Source organism: Mercenaria mercenaria, unplaced genomic scaffold (genome assembly GCF_021730395.1).
Source record: "Mercenaria mercenaria strain notata unplaced genomic scaffold, MADL_Memer_1 contig_3369, whole genome shotgun sequence".
NCBI classification, from domain to species: Eukaryota; Metazoa; Mollusca; class Bivalvia; order Venerida; family Veneridae; genus Mercenaria; species Mercenaria mercenaria.
Window position 1 is genome coordinate 43,044 of NW_026461498.1, and position 23,476 is coordinate 66,519.

The 23,476-nt window shown below is 33.5% G+C and overlaps 1 protein-coding gene across 1 annotated transcript in view; it reads left to right on the forward strand.

Moving 5' to 3' along the window:
• The window catches only part of LOC123531443 (interferon-induced very large GTPase 1-like), a gene marked incomplete at its 5' end in the record, with an annotated part of 58,098 nt that extends 42,395 nt beyond the window's left edge, over positions 1-15,703 (forward strand). The window contains 3 exons of the mRNA XM_053534100.1: positions 423-491; positions 1,060-1,197; positions 5,984-15,703. Of these exons, the coding sequence (XP_053390075.1) occupies positions 423-491; positions 1,060-1,197; positions 5,984-10,851 (5,075 nt within the window). The remainder of the gene's footprint in view (positions 1-422; positions 492-1,059; positions 1,198-5,983) is intronic.
• Positions 15,704-23,476: the final 7,773 nt, after the last annotated feature.

The window sequence follows — 23,476 nt, forward strand, 5'->3', positions numbered from 1 at the left end:
TATAGAAACAAAATTGTTACATATGTGTTTCTGATAAAAGCGCAGTTAGATTCGCAAACGAATTTGATTATTTGTTTCTGTTCAAATTCTGTTCCTGTCCATCATGAAAAGTTTTCATATTTTCTTATGATTATGAAAAAGCGATTTAGAACGTTTGGGGAATAGACAATTATTACCGGTTGAAGCATTCACGATTGTTACATCGGAGAGGTAATATAATGTAAAATACAATGCGTTTCATAACAATTGTATGACAACCAGTTTGAGATCTTCAAGAAAAGCATATACTTAGCAACATAAAAATGTTGAAATTTTCCAAAGTAATTCAAACCTTTCAACAGAGGAATGGTCAAATATAAAAATCGGCAACGATCAAAATAAACAAGAAGATTTTGTTACGGACTTTTCTATCTGTTTTCCAGAAACTTCTGATCCATATTCAGCGATACCTTCATGCATAAAAGAGCGAAACAGTACAAACGAGGAAAGAGGTCTGTATATTCATAACTTTTAGTCTTGTTCAATCTGCAACTAATTAAAGGTTTAAGTTTCTTGTAAGCTTGTATCTTGATCTCGTTCATAAAAATAAACATACCGAAAGTTAACAAAGCGAATAATTCTGAAATGGCAATGTTAGACATGTAACTCTCTATTAGAGATTGAGCTGTCCACGTACTCGCGCAAGGATTTAGCTATAAAGTTAGATACAGAAATTTACCTTCCAAATGTTTCAGATCGTTTTTTTTATTTCTATTTGCAAAACATAACAAATCACTAGACTACATTATTTAAAAGGACAAGAAAATAAAACAAAACTGAACAACCTAAACGATAAAGAAATAAATAAGACTTTGCGTTTAAGTAATAAAGTAATTAATAAGTACTAAATGTAGTTTATCCCTCTTAAATACCGACCAGTTCATTTTAAGCATATCTAACAAAGGAATATTAACATACCATACTAAGCATTTATAAGAAACTGTTCTTTAATCTTTTTCACAAAACGACTAGAAACGTAAATTTAAAATACATATTTTAACCAAGTCGGAAATGTTTCAGCAAAACTTGAAACACAAGGCAACCAAACCAATATTTCCCAAGATGTTAGAAGTTATACTGGAACAAAGCCCGCTATTAGAATTGCCGCTTCACCCAGTGTTAAACATCAAGTCATAACTAAGAAGCCTTCTACACCAGGTATTTCCTAATTGTTTTTTTATTTATACTGTAGATGATATTTTGTGCATCTTTATTATGCCTGTAACACGAAGAGTTTATTTAAGAAACTAACGTTTTATAAGGAAAAGATGAAATGATAAGGCACAGGGTCAATGTATAATAGATTGGAGAGGATTCAATATTGCCGATTCATTGAACATATCTTCAGGCTGTCGATTCTTAAAGTTACGATGATTCGTCCATCCAGTAAGGCCGACCACTTAATACACTCTGAAGTTCCAATAATCTGTCATTATTGTTATACACCTCTAAGAAATGTTATATTTGTGTCAGACCTAGATATACAAATACCCGTGTTTACTGCGAATGTAAAAATTTAAAATTGCGCTATTCAATCAATCTTGCAGTGCAACAGGTTCAGGCTATCGCCCTGTAGGATGGCCCAGACCATACGTGGGCACTACAAGGCCTATAATCAATATCTTAGCTTCTCCACAGAACTGTAACTCAAACTTGTTTCATCGCAAAGTTGTCTTATCGTTGTCCTCGTAGCTATATCCACTACTTCCTTTACCTACATACACAGACGTTACTCCATTTTGCCGATGGTCGACCGCATCTCTGATCGTCTTCAGTGTCCTCTCTGCCCTCAAGGAATTTCTTATGTCACTTTTAAATCAGTGATCGATATACGCTTTTCTTTCCACGAGATATTTCTGTACTCTGTTTAGTCTATTGTGTCGTCATTTCTAAGTTAACACACAATTGTATAACTGCCCTTTGCACTTGAGACGTCGCACGATATTCTGGCGCACATCCGCCTGTCTCCATTGACATCGATGACAAAGCGACGTAACAACTCCAAGCGCTTGTTTATTCTTGTTATGAAGACGTTGTGATAACGTGGACGTCATTTTCATTATATGCGCAAACTTAAGTCTAAATTCTACATACAATTATAAGCTATAGTAGCCAACCTGTACGGGGTTGCTATGATGATTAATAAAGGTCATTTACCAAGTAAATTTTAGTTAGAAAATTGTATGCATGTTTATCTGATATTGTTCTACAAAATGGTGAATTTTCATAGCAGTACAATTATCTGTAGATATCGACGTTGTTCATAAATGTATTGCTCAACCCTTGTATATTAATTAAATTCTAAAGAAGAATATAAAGTAACCAAGAGCAGTAATAGTAGACTCGGTTTGATTGAGTATTTTAAAAAGTAATAATGGACCGTGTCACACCCCTCAAGCCCCACTAGCATCATCTCAAGCAGCTCTCTATTGTTCACAAATTACTTGACTAATTTATCGAAAAGTACAAGGTAATAAAACAAAACAAATACTGGAAATAAGGTATTAAACTGATAAGATAGGGGATTGCGTGGCTGACAGGTTAAAGTTGCTGATTTTGAATCACTTGCCCCTTATCACTCGGGTTTTAGCCTCTCTCGAGGCGTTGAATTTTATTTGTGAGGAAGTCATCTAGCTGGCTAACGGAAGGTTGATGGTTCTATCCATGCGCGGAGTCTTTATCCACCAGCAAGGCAGGAAAGTCGTCAAATGACCTTAAATTTTGTCGTTGTGACTTTTATTCTAATAAAGGACCTGATTGTGTGTTTGCTTGTATTTGGGTTTAATGCCATTTTAACAGTATTTTAGTTATTAACGTCGGGCAGTTAACCTAACCAGTGTTCTTGGATTCTGTACCAGTACAAACCAAAACGGGCGGGTCAAAAAGCCTGATGAAATACTTAATTTGTACCAGTTTATTGTGTTATATAAAATGGTGATCATTTGATAAAAGATAATAGGTAAGGGTATGTTTCTCAGAAGCACAGAAAACCAAACAACACAGCATCAGAGCGATGCATTTGCAAAGTAGGCCCACAACAAAAAGAAGTCCTAATAGAAACATTTTACAGACGGGTTGCTTCAAAGATCTAACAAGTACATATAGATTTATGCCGAAATATTTACAAACCACATGTAGTTACTTATACTAAAGTATAATTTTATGCATTTTAGAATTTTATTTACCTGTTATTTTTCGCTTTTTACTAGACACATCAATTGTTTTATTTACATTTGTACCAAGATGGACTTTTTTTCAACCAAGCGTAAAATATCACGAAATCAAAGCAATATTTTTCGAGATGTTAACAATGATATTGGAAAAAGCATGCCAGAAGAATGTCCTCTTCAATAAGTGTTAAAAACCTGAGCCAAAACTGAAAACCCTACTATACCAGGCATTTCCAAATTATTATTCATTTATACTGTAGATGATATGGTGTGCATCACATGGTGTATTTCAGATACTAACTTTTATAAGGAAAACTATTTCACCTACGACGACAGTTGAAATTATAGAATCTAGGTAAAATTACATGTACTGTTTATGTGTATTGTTGCGCTTTCACTGTCCTCTTTCTTTGCAAGTTTTTAAAATCTTAATTTGTATATAATGATCATAGTTTCAGCATGTTATTAAAAACTTCTTTACAGCATAGTTGTGTTTTGTATTGACATCTTGCAGTTAAAACAGTTTAATCGCCTCGGATAATTTTGTTGTTGTCATTGCAATTATTGTGAAATTGCAGTGAAAATTTGATACAATGTTTTTGAGTATTTAGTAAGAAAACGTAATAACAGTAAAAAACAGACGTAAATTATTGATCCTTGAAAGAAAAAAAGATAACACTGAAATCTAAAAATAAAAAATGGAATTTCAACAAGTCGAATGAAAATGTTGCAGTGGCTTTCATGACGGTAGGTAGGTTGAGCCGGTTGTTTTGCCGTGGACAGCGGCCCGTATACCGGGGAGGAGGGTCCTGAATGTTGAGGTCCCCCATAGCTTCCCGGAAAGGTGTTACTTGCTTGTTTTCATGTATGCATCCTCTTAACGAGGCATGGGTGCTAATACACATCTTTGGCCTCTAATTTGGTGTAAACAATTTTGGCGATCGTATTGGCCCGATACGATCAATTGGCTAGTCATGCCAAGCCCTAGCAAATCTGACTTAAATTATGTTTATATCTTTCTATTATTCATGTGAAATAGCATTTATCATTTCTACATAAACAAGATTGCAAAATATCTGGCCGAGTAAATCACTATAGTATGCCTTATATGTATGACCTGGATATCCACTCTAATTACATGTTCGTTTGTTGGACACGGCTGCAGGTGAAAGCTGCGAGTAAAGAATATGAATAATTTGATATGGTAAATATAAATAAAAAATCTAACGCATACCGATACAGACTCTGGCAGCACGGAAGGTGAGAATTCTCCCCACCGGTCGAATGCTCATGACAAGCATTTCTCCTTTTTTGATTAAAAAAATACATTTGAGTGTGTAGCTGTTGCTTCAAAGTCAGTCAAGTAATTGCGAACATGGGGCTTGGTCGTGGAGGTTTAAAAACCAGTTCTCCCGAACAGAATGTACTTAGCATGACATCGTTTTTCAATCACCCATGTAAGTGTATTGCACATCGTGCTCTGAATTCCTAAATAATTCATAAAGAAGGGTCATTCGTTGTCCTGATATTGCTGCTGTATCTTGGTGTGACTAGCCGATTGATCATATCGGTCCAACTTCTAAACGTCTTCTCCGAATTTGATTCCAAAGATGTGTATTTGCATCCAACCTTTAAAAGATATTACATACATGTAAGCAAGCATGCATCATCTCTCCGGAGTTCTATGTGGTGCCCCAACAACCAGGATTCTCCTCTCCGGCTTACGGGCTGCCACCCGTGGCAAACGGGTTCTAATTGTTTGGTGTCGTACCCGTCTGCATTGAGATACAGCCTGTATTTTCTATTCCCCCACCGGCAAGTCGCCGAAACCAAATCTTTTAAAAACATGTCAACTTACAAGGATTATTTCCCAATTTACACAGACGGTTCGAAAGATGATTTATAGATTGTTAATGTTGCTGTCAGCCAGCTTCATCGAAAAAACTTCAGTCGGGACAAAAGCTATGCATTTAGCCCTAAATTTTGTATTGAAATGTAGTGAATGCAAGTTTATAATCTTTTCCGAATCTTTTTACGTTTTCAATTCATAACAGAAATATGGAAAACCCCTTGATTCAAAATTTTCTTTTCAGGTTTCATCCACTATCTTTCAAAAAGCCTTTAATATTTTGTTGGATTCCAAGTTATGTTTGTACTTTTGGAAACCAGGATGCTGATTCTGCAGTAAAGAAATCCCTTTCAATATCACAGTCTAATTTGAAATAAAAACAATAACATATACTGATTTTACACGAAATATGAATGAACAGACTTTATCTGAATGACAATTCCTTAGAATAATGTTTCGTTCAATAAACTTCATGATATAAAACCTGTGTTAGGTGAATGACTCAAAGGAAACAGGTCTGTTCACATATAGGAAGTTGTTCTTTCTCATTGTCCAATATCTGTGATATGGGAACGATCATATATCATAAAACAAAATAATGTTCCCATAAACCACACACATATATAATATATGCACACATTTTTCCTTCAAAACAATATGCAGCTGTAATTTTATATCGTTACACTTTTAATGTTGTACCATTACAATATAAAATGTTCAAGCTATATTTCAAGGCCTGAATATTTTATACCTGTAAATTTCAATTGTATTTCTAATCATTTTTAGATTACATGTCTTTAACAGACGTTAAAGAGCTGTAAAACAGGTAGGAAAATATTCCAAATGTATGTTTCATATACTTATATAGACAATCATGTGTCCTTTACATTTTTGTTTCATCGATCCGTTTATTCTCTTTTTGCAGAACCCAATGAAAAGGAAGGTAAGATATTCGGTCAAGTGCTGCAAAAGCTTGGTCTTGCAAACAGGTATCCGGGCAAAATATCTATGAGAGATGTTATAGCAGTTGATCCCAACGAATCTAAGGAGCACGAAAAGCAACGCATTTCTTTGGTTGATATTCCATGGTTGTTACTTAAACGTTTGATTTGTGCTCACAGCGAATCCAGGGATATAACAGTCTTAGAGGAAGACAGTACTGAAAACAGTTTAGATCTAGATAATACTATGTCCTTTATTTCGGACATACCTGAAGATAGTCAAGACATTAGTCCATTAGATATATTTACAGTTGTTTTTCAATGTTGTGACCCAATAATGAAGCAAGTATTCTTTCAAAAATTGTACCTTTGCAAAATTGCTGTCCCTTTTCTTTACAAGCACTGGGAAACAAAGGAATTCCATCAGCCAATACTCTCTGTTTGGCCATTACGATCTTTGGCTATAGAAAGTAAATCATTAGCAGGCAAAGGTGAGTTACAAAGTAAAGATGTCGACGTCCTTGAGCTACCAACAAAGGTGCTAGCTTTTGCAAGATTTGGTCGCCCCCGCTATTCAAAATCAAAATTGATCAATAGCTTATTAACCAGTCAGGGCTGCAAAACATATTACAATATCGATTGTCCTTCTGGGATGACACCAAGATATTTAAGTAATGGACAAATTGAGATGTTTTGGTTGCCGACAATCGGCGACAAAAAAGATAGGTTTCAAGAATCTATGACATTTCTGAACATGAGAGGAGATATTAATGAACATTTTTCTGTAGACATTCTTTCTTTCATTGCAAATTTTGTAGATGCAGTTGTAATAATCATTGACTTAGAAACTGTTTTGAAACATGGCAAAGACGTTAAAGACGTCCTTCTGAAGTTTTCCTCAGTAATATTGATTATTGCTAACCCTCTCAGACCAGACGTTCGAAAAACAATAGAAGGTTTTCAAAGTGACGTACTTGCATCAAAAACTGGAATAAATCTTCGATTATTAAGTACGCACAAAGGTGTTGTAGAACAAAATGTCGTCGACATGGTCTCGAGTATATCTAAACATATAACAAGTCAAGTTAAGGCTAATAAAACCAGAACGTATCAAGAGCGTTTAGCATGTGCAAAGCTAGACACAATAAAAACAGATGAAGACGATAGAACCTGTCAACAAGGAAAGATAGAAGCTGAGATATTGATGAAACAAATGAAAAATGACAGTGAACCGAGTCGTTGGAAACAGATCCTAACCCCAGTACACAGTACTTTTTCCCAGCAGCTGGGCAAACTTATGAAGGAACGCGAAAGGGAGAGAGACTTAACAGAAGGCGAAAATATTGATAGAAAAATCAAAACAATTCGCCAAAAGCAAACCCATTCAATAACTAAAACGGTCAAACTCTTTGTAGACATTTTAACAAGAAACGAAAGGTCTCACGTAATACTAAAATTTTTTCTATGTTGGCTACACTTTTATATTGAGAGGGAAAAACGACGGATATTGCCTCAATTGATGCATGAAAACCGGTGCGCGTGGGAAAAACTAAAAATGCTAAAAAGCAAAGAAAGCCAGATTCCTTCTGAGATTGAAAATCAAGAAAAAGTCATCACCTGGTTAGAACAAAAGATAGATGAAGCGTCATTCTCTGTGGAACATTTGTTTCGTGAAATAGGGCATATAAATGAGGCCATTTTAGAACTTCAAGAAAATTCAATTTACTTTCAGTTACCACCATTAGACCGAATGGCAAAAATTATAGGCCGCCTTGTTGCTGAGGGACATCAGTTAGAGCTGATTGATGGAGAGAGCTTTTATATGCCCTACTTATGGACAAAGACTGTATTGAAAGAGGTAGATCGATGTATTGACTATAGTAAAGTAATGACACTAAGCGTTCTAGGTCTACAAAGTTCCGGAAAATCAACTTTGTTAAATACGATGTTTGGATCTCAATTTTCCACGAGGACCGGAAGATGTACACGGGGTATACACGTTCTACTTATTCCCACCAAAACTGCAAACTTTGAAGGAATATCGTCACAATTTAATTACGTGCTTGTTGCTGACACAGAGGGGCTGAGATCACCAGAGCTCAGTCATGTTCAACATGAGCATGACAATGAGTTAGCCACTGTCATTACTGGAATAGGTGACATCACAATGTTGAACATAATGGGAGAAAATACAAGTGAAATACGAGATATTTTGCAAGTCGTTGTCCATGCTTTTCTTCGACTGAAAATGACAAACAGGAAGTTGGATATTCGCAAAAGTTGCGCATTTATTCATCAAAATGTTACTGACACGTCTGCATCAGAAAATATGATAAGTGGCTTGAGTAAACTTATGCAGACACTTGATGAAATGACAAAAGAATCAGCGAAAAGTGAAGGAATTCTTGAAATCACTACATTTAACCAAGTTATTGAATTTGACATTAATTCGCAAGTCTGGTACCTGAAAAATCTCTGGCAAGGAAATCCACCTATGGCGAGAGTTAATAATGAATACAGTGAACGTGTTGTAGATATGAAATGCAAAATTCTACAGAAAGCTTTGACAATGAAAGATAAATCATACAAGTCTCTAAATGATATCGTTGAGCAAGCGCATAGCTTGTGGAAAGGTGTTCTAAATGAAGATTTTGTATTTTCATTTAGAAATAGCCTGGAAATAAGAGCGTACATGGAAATGGAAAGGGAAGTCCAAGACCAGTTATGGCACCTTGAAAGTTTTATTCGTGATGAATTGATAAAAATTTCACAGAGTTGTTTCGCAAATTGTGATCAAAAAGATAATTTACGAAGTGTAGCGGACCAACGTATTACTGAACTAAATGATGTTCTTGCTGAAGAAAAATCTAAGACTGAAGAAGTCATTAAGACATACTTCGAAAAGAACAAATACAAAGACATCATTATTCAATGGAAAAACAGTCAGAAGAATCGAATTGACAGCCTTTGTCAAAAATTAGAACAAATCATTAAGGAGCAAATAGAAAAGAGTCAAGTGAAAAGATCTGTAGAAATCCTTACTGTTGCAAGTCATGAGAAACACGAAGAGAAACTTCGGAAAAAATCAATGGAAGTAGCAAATCAATACAAAGGTCAGAAATTAACTAGAAGTCGAATAAATGAACTTTTTGATGACATTTGGCGATCTTTTATCACTAAGGTAGATACTACATCTTCCACGTCAGAAACGAACAGAAAGAAAATGAAAGTCGTATTTGAAACATGTCTCAAAAATATTTTTAAAAAACATTATGCATTTCTAAAAGCTGGTTTGGTACAGAGTAACTACTTAACACCGATACCAAATTTGAAGAGATTGGATGGATCATTTAACCGCACTGGTATTGACGAAAAGGATATTAGTTTCACGTGGTTTCAGAAAGGAATAGAATACATTGGTATAACTGACACTATGAAACATGTCACTGTCAGGGTAAATCAAATATTTCAAGCAATTGACAAGAAAATAGATTTACTCTGTCAAGTGAACGATGAAATTACCGAGATGTCAGTAAATAAATTAATGCATGAACTAGACGCTAGTATACATGATATTTTGACAGGAAAAACGAAATATGATTTTAAGATTCCGTTTTATGTTAAGATTTATATACATGTTAGCAGGCAGACCTATCTTGTTTTTGAGACGCACAATGAGAACTATTTTAAAACCCAAGGTACTGTTGCACGTCTTGAACAATATAAACAACAACAAAAAATCAGTTTCGAAGCTCATTTAAATAGCCGTCAGTCTGAAGATATTGTAGCGAAACTGTTTAGTCATGTTATTGAGGGTTTTGCTGAGGAATGGACAAAACAAAGTTTACCAAATAAAGTTACTGATGACCTTTACAGTCACCTCCCTTCAGTTAAAAACAGGGTCATTGTTGAGATATGTACAGACCTTTTGGAAAAAAGTCATTTCGATGATTTCATCAGGTATGTACAAGCCCCGAAGGAATACGCTAGTTTGTGGATAACAGAAAAGGCCAATTACCATCTTTTTGGCAGCAAAACCCGAGCGTATGCAAGCATCGCCACCACATTATTAAATCTAGTTTTCAGTACTGTTGAAAAGTGTGTTCGTGATTTACAGAACAGTTTCAGCGGAAAAAAGTCCCCGTCTATAGAAACATGGCTTAATAATCTTCAGCAGTCCTTGACAAAAGCGAAATTTTCTATTCCAACCGAGAGTTTCCGAAACGTGAAGCAGGAAATAAAACATATTCAAAATGTAGAACACCTTACTAATGTAATATTAGCTAATTTAGTGGAATCAAAAGATAAAATAAATAACAAATTTAGTCAGCACGGAAGTGGATCTGTGAAATGGGCAAATTCGAATCCTATCGATCGAATAATTACAAAAATATGGGGATGTCCAGAACAGTGTGCTTTTTGCGGAGAACCATGTGCAAAGAAAGAAGACCATAGTGGATCTATGCATTACAGTATACAACATAGACCGTCATGTTGCAAGGGTATTCGACATATTGGTTCGAATAAGGGATGCTTGGAGTCATGCGCTTTTGACATTCAGTCAGACACGACACATAAGTGTGGAGTCTTTAATTACATATGCAATGGATCCCGTAAAGAATGCGGTAAGACTCATTATTACAGAGACTACAGGACTTATTTACCTCAGTGGGATATTGCTCCAAGTTCCAATATGCACGACACATCTAAATTTTGGATGTGGTTTGTTGCAACATATAAAAAGGAGTTACACGAGTACTATAATTTTGGTGTTGATAACATTCCGCCTTCGTGGGATGAAATAACAAAACTACAGGCTAAAGAAAGTCTACAAAAAACATATTCTGCTTAAAAAAGGTAATTACTAGGGCAACTAGAATAGTCCTACACTAGATATCAGAATAGGTAACTAGGAAATAGTCTATACTAAATGCCAAAATTTATTAAAAAAAAAACATGATAGAAAATCATATAAGATGGCACCAGTCGGCGTTTTCAGATTTATGGTTCATCATATACATATTAAAATCCATACCTATTTCAGTAATAAATACGACTAAGATTATTACTGACCAGGTCATTGTTCTACATACCTTTGTATTTGAATTAACTGGTGTTCAACGACATATAGTTTAAATAACATATCAAATGCAGTCGTAATTGCAATGTATTAGATTGTTACAGCTGCATCAGTTCTTTTTAAATTTTCCATCATCAGTTAGAGTTGAATAGATACAATAGAATGCAAGTTGTGTCTGGCTGTAACATTTAGCGGTATCTTTGTTTTAAACGTTCTTTAGGTTAATAGTTTCTTTTCAAACTAATATGGGAGCCTTTGTTACAAGTTCATATAAGGATACACAAGCAAACTAGGATACAAAAGCAAACTATGTATACTTGTATATACCTTAAAAGTGTAATGCTTAACTGTGATAGAAATGGTTCGTAATAAACGGATTCCTGACTGTGACATAATACTTCGTATTAGTTTTATTTTTTAGTGATAGACGAAAGATTCTTCGAATTATCGAAGAACACCTGATACCTCTTTTGGTGACATTCCGATTTTACTGTACAAATGCTACTGTACCAGTAAAACGAATAAAGGGTTAAATAAGGTGACACATATATCATGAAACGTTCAGTCTTCAGTTATTCACATATGAAGCAAATAACGACCTTACATATTTAGTATATTATTGTGATATTACACTGGAAAAGAATTTAGCATGCAACTCCGCTTTTTCGTAGTGTAGCCAACGAATAAATGAAACGTTTAAGTCTTAAACGCTGTAAAATAGTTTTTAATTTCAAACTTTCTTATCGAATTTTAGCCTAGAGTATCCAGGATTATCTACTATGTTTAATACCTTATAATAACACTGCTAAATATATCTGATAGCTGATGTGTTTTTATTTTAGCTGATGTAATGTTTCTTTTTTGACAAAAACGTTTGTGAATAAATAGGTAAAGATAAATTATATTATTTGTATAGCTGAACGATGGTAATTAGTGGTTAACTGTATATAGGAAAGTGACAAAAGTTGTGATATCTTTACAAGACACTATATTTCTCTAAATAATATCACTAGTGTGAATTATTTACATAATGCTTCTAAGATCTTTATATCATTGTTAAATGCTTGTGTATAGATTGTTATCATTTTGCATGTGAATATAAGCTTTTCTTTATCAAAGCTAGTGAAATATAGCCGCACTAATTTTTGCAGAAAGAATGTTGAGCAAATATTGTACACTAAGTAATGTACGATTTGTATCTTGTAATTGGTTATATAAACATTATCTAAACATAAGCACTTGAATACGACGAGTTTTGTAATTTCAATAATGTTAGTTTATTAATATGTTTGCCAATAATAGGAACATTTTCGTCTTTGTAAGGTCCTTGAAAGTTTTAATGCAGGATAAAACAGATACAACAGACTCTGAGGTAGTACCCATAGTATGAAGGACCCACTGTCTGATTTACTTACCGTGTATTAAAGATTTTGTTTTATAGTCAGCCCCGTAAATAAAACATAAAACTGTTCCATTTAATCCTTTTAAGATAGTTCAGATGCATAGGAATGAACTGAACAATTAGACGACAAGAAGACATAGCGTTTATGTTTTTGTTTTATGCGTATCCTAGGTTTGTCATAAATTACATTTACCATTTTTACATACTTGTTTTGAAAAAAAGACGTATTGCGTGAGTCTGTCCGTCCATTCGTCCGTCCGTCCGTCATACTTCCTGTCCGTAGCTAAACTCAGTAACCGTTCAAGATATTAACATTGGTAGGTGGCGATAAAACGATGTTCAGAGCACTTACGAGTTTGTTAGAGGACATATTTTAATTGCAAAGTCAGAAATGGAACTATGAGGTAAAATTTGACCCTCATATTTCTGAGTATAACTTAATAAGTATTCAATGTATTCCCTTTACATTTTTTTGCGTATAGAAAGGTTAAGGCAATGTGCAGAGTGCATGAACCATGCCCATAGGTCAAAGGTCAAGGTCACAAGTGGAGCTGTTCTTTTGTTCTTCTTATTTCTTTTCCTGAGCATAACCTGGTACCCGTTCAAATATTCACCTCAATCTTGGCATAAATGTAATTGTTAACAAGAAAATATGCGGAGTACATACACCAGATCTATAGACCAACGGTTTTGGCCACAGTTAGTTAATATTTGTTCTGTCATATCTTGTGTCCAGAGCATAACTTGATATCAATTCAAAAGTAAAAATATTGACTTCAAATTTTGCATGCAGGTAGGTAGCAATTACATAATGTGCTTGGCGCATGAATTTTGTCTATAGATCAAATTACAATATCACAAATTGTGTTCAAATTTGTCCCTTTTATTTTGTGTCCAGAGCACACTTAAAAAACTTTCAAGATATTAAATTCATATTAGGAATACAGGTAGGTGGTGATGACAATCTGACTAAAGTACATCTCCTATTACGCCACACTTAGGATCTGAGAACGAGCAATTGATAGCCTTGTTCTGACCACCCTTTCGCTATCCTATTAACTTACAACATTTTGCAAATCTTAGTTAGCCTTGATTTTTGATATTTACAAATCTTATGTCATAATACATCAGCAAGCCGTTTAGCACAGTTAACACTTGCTCTGTACACGAGGGGTCCAGGGTTCGAACCCTGGATTGAGTGCACATTTTTCTTTCTCTTTGACATTTGAATAAGTCGTCTGATTGGTTCAAATAAAAGTAGATTTGCGAAAATAAAAAAAGCAATATTGGAAATCCAAAATATACAGAAGACGAATGTGAAGGGGTCATTCTCAGATCTTCGTTTAGAAGATCAAGTACTTTAGTCATATTGGTTGTGATGAGGTGATTTAATGAATGCAGCAATCCTCGTTACTCCTAAGCTCTACTCACCCCCATCCCTATTCCGCATAAAAACACTTTTTGTTTTGGTATGTTTTTTGAAAGCATGAATTAAGTTGTAGGTCACAAATCATAGTTATAGCAAGATCAAATGTGTCCTTAGCATAGCTTAATAACAATCTAAGGTATTGTCTTTGACCTTGGCATGAAGACAGGTAGCAATGACACGATATGCAGAACAGATGGACTTGGTTAGTTGATCAAAGGTTGTGGTCACATATTAAATTAAAGTTGTCCTTTGTATAGAGTGTCTGGAACGCAAGCGAGGGATTATTCAACTTTTCGACTTTAAATTTGGAATAAAGGTTGATGATTATAAGGTAGTTTGGTTGTTGAGCAATCTACATTACTCACGCTTTCCGTCCCGCCCCCTATAGAAGACATCCCTTACCCTCTTCCACATTACATCCAAGATTTTTTAAGATTTTCTTCTTCCTCCTCTGATATAAAACTTCGGGCGTATATTGTCCTGTTTGCAGAGTTGTGGTTACATATGTATGCAGTGTTTAATCAAGCTTTATTTATTTTGTCAAGATATTAATCAGACTTTGTGAAATGTAAGCATGCATGCATACATGAGTTTTTTATTTATTTCTTTTTTTTTTCTTTTTTTCTTTTTTTATTTTATTTCATTTTATTTTATTTAAATAGACAGTTTTCGGTCCATTGTCAATTCAATTTGAAACGAAGTATTTTTTCCCGAATTTTTTTTTACACAAAATTTTATTTTTATTATGTATTGACTACAATGGTGATAACAGAATCTTCCCCTTGTTTCTATGTTTTTACTTTAATTATAACACAATACTATTTATATTGTTAAATACTGTAAAGATGGCAGTAAGATGATTTTAAACTCAAAATACTAGAAAAAGAATTAAATTCATTAAACAAATTTTCAGAAGATATTTTCGATGGTAAAATTAAGCCCGAGTGATATCTGAAAACAAAAGGAAAATCATGGTTGACTTATTTGTGAATAGAGTTTAATCACACACGCTCAGAATATCTCAATAAGCGTAAAGGCAGGGCTTTCTTAAGAAACATTTAAGATTTCGACATCCTTTTATTTTCAAATCGTATTTTTGTCTGTTTTAACACTGGGAAACTACATGTTAAAAATTCAAATATTAATATTAAGAATAAAAATAATTTTACTGGCACAACCGGTGACCTTTAGAGTATTTAATGTACATTTTAAATTGATGAAAACCCCTGCTAAAGATAAGATGGACTAAACAGTACCATACGACTATATATAAAACTTTACGCTTTGTGTCTAAAACAAGATTTTGTTAGTTTTTACGGTGCAAAATGCAATTTTAGACCATTAAATTTCGAAAAAGTGCAAAATTTACTCTACTTTGTTAGACTGATTAACAAATTATCGAGCTATCATATTTTAGTATTTAAGTGCAAAATATGTCTAGCGTTTTGATGACACGTAGAAAAAACTCCCTTGTTTAATGTTCATGTTTCGAAATTTTATATTGGAAGTGCTGATTTATTAGAGAATAACAAATTACTATATTGGCATATCTTAAATATTTCAGTCTACAATTTTCCGGGACAATTTTTTGAAATTCTAAATATAACAATAATTTTCATGACCTTTCAAGATATTTTGTTCTCCTTCCGATGTACATTCTTTATTGTTTTAGGAAGGACATCGAAACTGTAGATATTAATTTTGCCATTTCTAAATATTTAGATTATTATGTGTTTCGATGTTTAAACAAATATCAAAAAGTATGTATGGAATAAAGTATGTATGTGACACTTGTCGTTCTTTCTTATTTCTTTGTGGGTATTTGATAAAAGACATTGTGTCTGACATCATTTGTCCTCCACCTCTGATTCATGTGGGGAAGTTGGCAGTTACTTGCGGAGAACAGGTTTGTACTGGTACAGAATCCAGGAACACCGGTTATGTTAACTGCCCGCCGTTACATTACTGAAATACTGTTGAAAAACGGCGCTAAACCCAAAACAAACAAACAAACAAATTTGTATGTGCAAACAATCCACCTCTCTTAAGGATATATTTTATTTTTAAACATAACACATTTACCAAGCAAAGAAACACCAATTACTTGCTGAAAAGTGCATCATCGAAAAACCTACTTAGTATTTACACTTAGCCATTTGTCTGTCAGTCTGAGTTTGGCCTAACATGACTTCAAAGTCCCAGTTGTATTTGAATAAAAGTGAATAAAAATACTCTAAGAGTATTATATATATATATATATTTAAAAAAAAAAATATATATATATAGAAGCAAGCCAAGATACAGCAACTGAATAGAAGCAACATGGCGCCTGGACTCTGCATTCATGCTAGACATAACTCTTTTTAATGACGCTTGGCAAGCAAGTCGGGAAAATAAAAGGGAACTATTTTTTTTAATTATTATTAACTGAAATAATTTAAGTAATTGTTGGTAACTGAAATGCACTCGCTTACTGATATTTAAAGTGTCTGTTAAATGTATCAGCGGCAGATTTTCAAAAAGCACCTGACATTTCAGAAAAAAGTGGTGTACTTTGGAATTAGGTGTACTTTGCTATTTATGTAATCTGTTTAATGGTTATTAGTGAATTGATTGTCAAAAATAACTGAAACAATTGAACAGATTTATCTGTATGTGCAATTTTAACTAACGTTTTCAATGACAGCAAATAACAAAGAATTCGTTCTAAAAACCGTGAGACTTTACTCACACATCCATTACCAAGGCTCATGCGAAACCATTTTGTCGTGTATACCGTAGCGTGATATATACCGCTACTTCATATATGTTATTTATTTCAATTAAAGTGAACAGATTTTCTAATCACACACTACCGGATGTTGACAAACTGCTGGAAAATGAGCGCACTATATATTTGATCAGGGCGTAGTGGCCGTAAATGCGGTGTAGAGATTGATGTCGTCTGTACATTTCTGCTTACTTGGTGAGTTACTGAAGACAAAACGTGTAGCAATTCGTCTATAGCCTCAGAAACGTATGGTCATTTCCTTTCAGAAAGAGGTAAATACGTGATTTTTCATTGCAAGGAACAATGAAACACATGTTAGGTTACACTACTGAATGCACATGCCATTAAAAGGGTCATGAAATTGGCCTTAATTTTTTCAAACGTTTTTAACGGAGTTTTAACAGGTTACCATTAAAATTCACCCATTACTTCTTAATATTTAATGCGATTTTCATGACCATAGTTTTAATACCATACATTAAAAAAGCCATGAAATTAGTATATTAAAACCCTGGTAAAATATACCATGTTAAAATGACTTTGATGGCCATGAAAAGCTGCTTAAAATAAACAATTAAAATAAGATAACAGGCTCTCTGTCTGTCATATTAATATTTGCCGTATTGATTTAAACTACGTATTACTACACATGTAATAGTATCTCTACATATGTACTGTTTTGTAAAATACTAGAAGAATATTTGTTCCTTCTTTTTTCTTTTATTATTTTGAAATGTAAACACATGTGACAGCCTCGTACAAACATTTGTTATATTGTATCCTTATTCTGTCAAATGTTCATATGAAATGAGAAAATAAATGGATATTGTATTGAGTTGTACTGAGAAGGGATTACAGGTACCGGTTTAATAGATCAAGGGACCATGTGGGTAGTTTTAACTATTCAACATTATAATATTGACAAACATTCTGACCAAGTTTTTATTGGTACAGACATTAGGCATCAGGTGTATTCAAAAGTAACTGTTGATGACAATGTAAGCGCACAATGGGCAATCACAATTTAGCTCTACTTCAGTACTTTGTGCTCACTTGCATGCACTGAAACAACTAAGAGCAAATGTTTGAGGGATTGCATCACAAGTAGCTTCCCCCATCTCCAATCAAGCGTACCACACTCTTTGATTCATTGAAACGAAGAAGCAACTGATCTGCCCAAAAAGTGACATGCATCAATACGTATTTGCCCTTACCAAAATAATGTAGATTGATGTTATCAAATAAAGTAATATGTTTTCATCCGACTTTCATTAAAATAAATCCGATTTTTTGTAGGAACACAATTTGGCAAACATTTGAAAAAAATGGCGTAACTGCATTAAGGGGAAATAACTTTAATGCAACTAAATATAACATTATGATATATTATAGACGATGTGTGCGTAGTATGTATTTATTGTGATTAAAGTCCATTTTAGAACAATATGGGACTGGAATTATAAGCATTCAATGGGAGTGCAAGCCAAAAACCAAAAAAAAAAAAAATATACGAATCACATTTTACAGAATGTAGGATTTAATGGGCATCAAATTGCTGTTAAGGGCCATTACGTTTACTCTTAAATGAAATCGTACAGAACCTGAACATTTAATGGGCATTAAATCAAATTTAAGGGCCATGAATAATCCTGTTAATTTCAAAATATACAGAATTTCACTATTTTTTCAAAGCCATTAACTTTTTAGCTACCAAACTATATTTTTAATGGCATGATTCATGGTCAAAAATGAGTGTTTTAATGGTATTTTAACATATAACCCATTGATATTTGGAAACCTGTAAAATAAAGTGATGCAAGAATTAATGGGGTTAATTAACGGTTTTTCTTTTTTTAATGGATATTTTACAGGGTTTTAAACCATGTTTAATGGTATGTGCATCCAGTAGTGTTACTTTGCCTTTCAACAACTAACAGCACTTAGTTCTGGTAACAATTTTATACAATCATTAGAATAACTGCAAAATTGCATATTGTGTGATGTCAAGAATGATATTAATACAGCAATAACGTTTTTTTTTTTTGTGCAACTCTGTAAAAATTATTTCTTTTAGAACTCACTTTCAACAATAAAATCATTAACATTAGATACACTTTAAAAACGGATTACCACACATTTAAAAGATCGCCTGGTCTATATTACCAGAAGGGTCATTAAGGCGCAGTTACGCGACTTCTATCCAAATTCTAGAAAATTCAACTTGAAGCAGTCGAGTGCGAAGATCTGCAGACGATTGAAAATGCACTGAGGCAGAAACAGAAGATGATCATGAAAAAAAAAATTCTTTATTCAATCCCAGACGATGACTGTGAACAGATCGAGATGGAAATTCGAGATCACGATGAGTATATCTACACATTACAGACCAAGATACAGAGTGAGTGAGTGAGTTGGGTTTTACGGCGAATCGATACAAAATGGTCATATATCGCCGAAATACAGAAAATGTCAAGTTTAAAAAGATAACGCTCGCTGACTTAACTTAAACTTAACTTAAATGTAATACTACAGAAATTTGTGCTTCGGAATTTCTTTTTTATATTTAGACCTTTGTGATCACCACAAGAATTAAAAGGCGTTTAAATAAAAAGTGGAAAACCACATGTCGCCCAACACGACATAAACGAAAATGTTGCAGGCTCGGTCATTATACCCGCTATCAGATCTTTTCACTGGTAAAGTACAAAAAGAAACACTTCTATCTGATCAGGCACCGGTTTATCGGAATCCGCATGCTTGAGGAGACTCTGTAATATCTTTTCATGACGGCACAGTTCCATTTTTTCGTAGCTGAGATTGCCCCTTCTGGACACTTTATCGGTAAGGGTAAATATTTTGTCAATCTTTTCTCTCTCATTCTGCACTGATGTTTTAGATTCCAATTTCGCAAACCTTCCCTGGTAGAGAAGTAGTAATAGAAAATTTGAAAACCCATTATTGTTAACATACATGATAAATTAGATAAAAACAAAGATATCTGACTGAAATGAAAATAATTTCAATTAAAAGTGCTGTTTACACACGCAAGCTTTACTTCCGTCGCAAATTGTGTACCCTTTAAGAAATCCAATATTTCACTTGTTCATGAACTGGTATAAATCACCTCTAAGTTTATATTGCACTCTGTATATCATTACGTCGTGTGAATCAACAACAAAAATGAATACCTTCGCAAGATATTAATATTTAGTTTTTAATTTCAGTTGTTATTTAAACTTTAGTTGTTATTACTGAGGTACTCACTAAAATAATTCTCTTTAGTACTTCCTTTTTATTTTATTCTTCTTTCGCGTATTAGTTTTTCATTGATGTTTTTTTTTACTTAAGGATGTACGATCAAATTTTTTCTAACGTTAAGAATCTTTTCATACTATGTGAGCCTGAAGAACATTAGTTTACAAGACAAACAAGAGAAGAAAAAGCATAGGTCACCGAACTCGTTTTAATTTTATAGGGCATTTTCTACACCCACTGTTTAAGCATTTCTGAAATTTTGTAAAATTGAAATAATGGTGGTACTTTTACAAAAGATATAATATCCCATTTAATGTTATAGGGATTTCATATCTTACAGATTGATATGAATACAAGGTGATGTCAGTATTATATAAGCATTAATGTCACTATCAAAACTCTTTCATTTTTACATGTTGACATAATTTACCCCACCCACTTTATTTTCAATGGAAAAATGTATTTAGATCTACAAAAAAATTTCTGACGGAAAGATTTTAAAAATATTTTGCAGCTTTAATGACACACAAAAATGCTTTAAAATGGAAAGAAAAAAAGTAGGGGTCACCGTGCATCTAAGAGATTTATTAAGAAAAAAAAACTGTCAAAAACTAGTGAATTTTGATATTTTGTGTTCTTTTTTATTTAATTTATATTTTCTAAATGAAATAAGGTGATATCTTGAAATTTTTTATTTCAGTTATAGCTTATCATTATTATGTATCAGTAAGGAAAATATCAGCACCAAACCTGATCTACTTGCATAGATATTTGAAATTACCTACCCCTACCCCATTGTAAAACTTATGTCAATTTTAGGCAAATGCCAGCCAAAAATAAGGGTAATTTTTTTTTCGCAAAAAGCAGAAACAATTTGCTTAAATGGTACTTTATTAGCCATATTTTAATGCTTTAGCATTAATTTTCGGCAAAACTTTTGTTGGAAAGCAATATTTGAAGAAACATTTTTCAAAATGGCGGATATCCTGAGAAAAACGCTCGTACATCCTTAACATATAACTAAATCGGTGCCGTAATGAGTCGAGGACCCCATTGGAAATAAGTGCTCTTCAAGCTACTTTTATGGGTTATCCTTGGTATAAGATCAGCGGAGAATAATTTGGGAAGCACGACTAAACTTGAAATAACTTTTTTTATGATTTTTATTATTATTAAATCATTGTCCTTTTTATAACTTTTATAAAACTATCTATTCGTATTTTTTATCTATGTTTAAGCAATAATATGTGAATGTAAGTCACATGTTAGTTTTAGAATTTGTTCGCTTAGTTTTAAATATCTTGTAAAACTTATCTTAATTAATGCGATATTTGTAATTTTATATTTGTATATATGATCTTATACCTGAATAAATCTATCTATCTATCTATCTATCTATCTATCTATCTATAACCGATTGGATAGTTAATTGAAAAGCTTCGTCGCGATAGTTTATGTAAGTTCATTTTGACACCTAATAACTTTTATTTGCTTTGACTGTTGCGTCTATAATTAATTCATGCAAAACATATTCCGTTTTTTACTTACGAATGTCTAGCTGAAAGAGACAATTTGTTGAAATTAATATGTAAATATAAACATTTTATAGCAATATATTAAATCAATTTTTCAATTTCGATATACTTGATATATTCAAATATTAAACGAAATGTTTACTCTAAAATAGAAAAAGTGGAAACTCCACAGGTCGCTCAACACAACATAAACGAAAATGTTGCAGACTCAGTTTGATTGAGCATCGTCCCAATAATTACAAGGGAAAGGCAATTTTAAAGAGTTTAAATACTTTGGCCCTTATTTTATAAGCTAACAGGAAATTGAATTTCAAATGACCGTAACTTTTCAAATGACCGACATCGCTTCAGGATTTGTAGTATTGCTGTATGAAGCGCAGATGTAAATTATGTTCTATTCATATCAAGAATAGGAGACTATAATCTATTTCTGTGAAAATAAGACTGTATATACACGTAATAGATTTTAATAACTGTTACACAACCAAAAAGCGAGAACTGTTTGCTTGAATACTTTATTGCTGGTTAACGTATACAGCGTGTTGATCTGAACGTAAAAGGCTGAAATTAACAAAGAAAGTACACTTAGTAAAAATATACATGTTTTTTGTTCCTTAACATATACCCAGATTAAATAAAAATGCATGAATAAACAGTAGAAAAAAGACCTAGAGCTGTACAGATCTCCATAGTAATACCCAAATAAATCTGGACAGACAGTTTACACCATTTCAGTGAGACTAGATTACACAAATAACCAAATATAGTAATTACTAACATAGTTGTAGCAATTCTGACATTAAGGTAAAAAATAGACCCACAAGTACAGTTATACTGAATGACGAATCTAAGTTTTACAGTAAAAAATTGAAATAACTCGTTTAAGAAACGTTTAAAGGACTCTAAGAAGCAAGTACGAAACGACTCGGGACGAATCAAAAATTTTGAGTACGAAGTGTAGGGGACGAGGTAAGAAATCACCTATCTGGTACGAAAAATATAGGGGACGAACCCCAAGCGAAAGAAACTGCCAAAATGTTATTAAGTAACAGAGACATTATTTCCTGGTATAAACAATAACAATTATGCATATTGTAAAGGATTAAAACAGCAGACTTACACTATGGCCTTCCAAAGCAGAGAAAAATAGCACGGAAATCTTATTTTCTTTTAAATTTACAACATGGCGGCCTGCATAACATACGACCAACTAAAGCCCGTCCCTCACGTACCAAAACCGTTTTGTAACAATAACAAAATTTACGCAGTTTCTGTGATATGGAGACTCAATAACCACAGATCCCCGCTCTAAATTCGAGTTTGTTTAGTTTTACCCAGTGTTTTCTCGTTTAGGACACAGCCATTATTTTACCTGGGGATCATGTATTCTGTGCAACATTGAAGGTTACATGTGCATCTCTGCGGATGTCTCTAACTTATAACATTGTAAATGTCGAGTTCTGCTCAACTCGGGGCTGGAGTGTACACTACCATCCAAGAACAGGCTCAATGGAACCCAGCCTACAACATTTCCGTTTATGTCGTGTTGGGCGTTCTGTGATTTTTCATTTTTTTATGTTATTGATTTTGTTTTTCCATTTTAAACATTATACCGTTTGATTGTATTAGATCTTTTCTATTTCTTGGTTCAGGTATTTTCTTACAATCTTTTCTGCAGGAACATTTGAAAAACCTAAGTCGGAATAAGTGACCGTTATATTCAGAAAACAAATGTAAGGCAACAATAAAATGAAAAAGTGGAAAACCACATATCGCCCAGCACAACATAAACGAACATGATGCAGGCTTGGTTTGATTGAGCCTAATTATGGACGGTAGTGGAAATGCAAGCACACGTCCACACCTCTAGCCACGTAATGTAACTCAACATTTACACATATTATAAGTACCAGAATAGAATTAGGAGACATCCGCAGATGTATTAATACGGCGGTGCACAAGGAATCTTCAACTACTACTGAAAAGAACGAATTATCGCAATGACT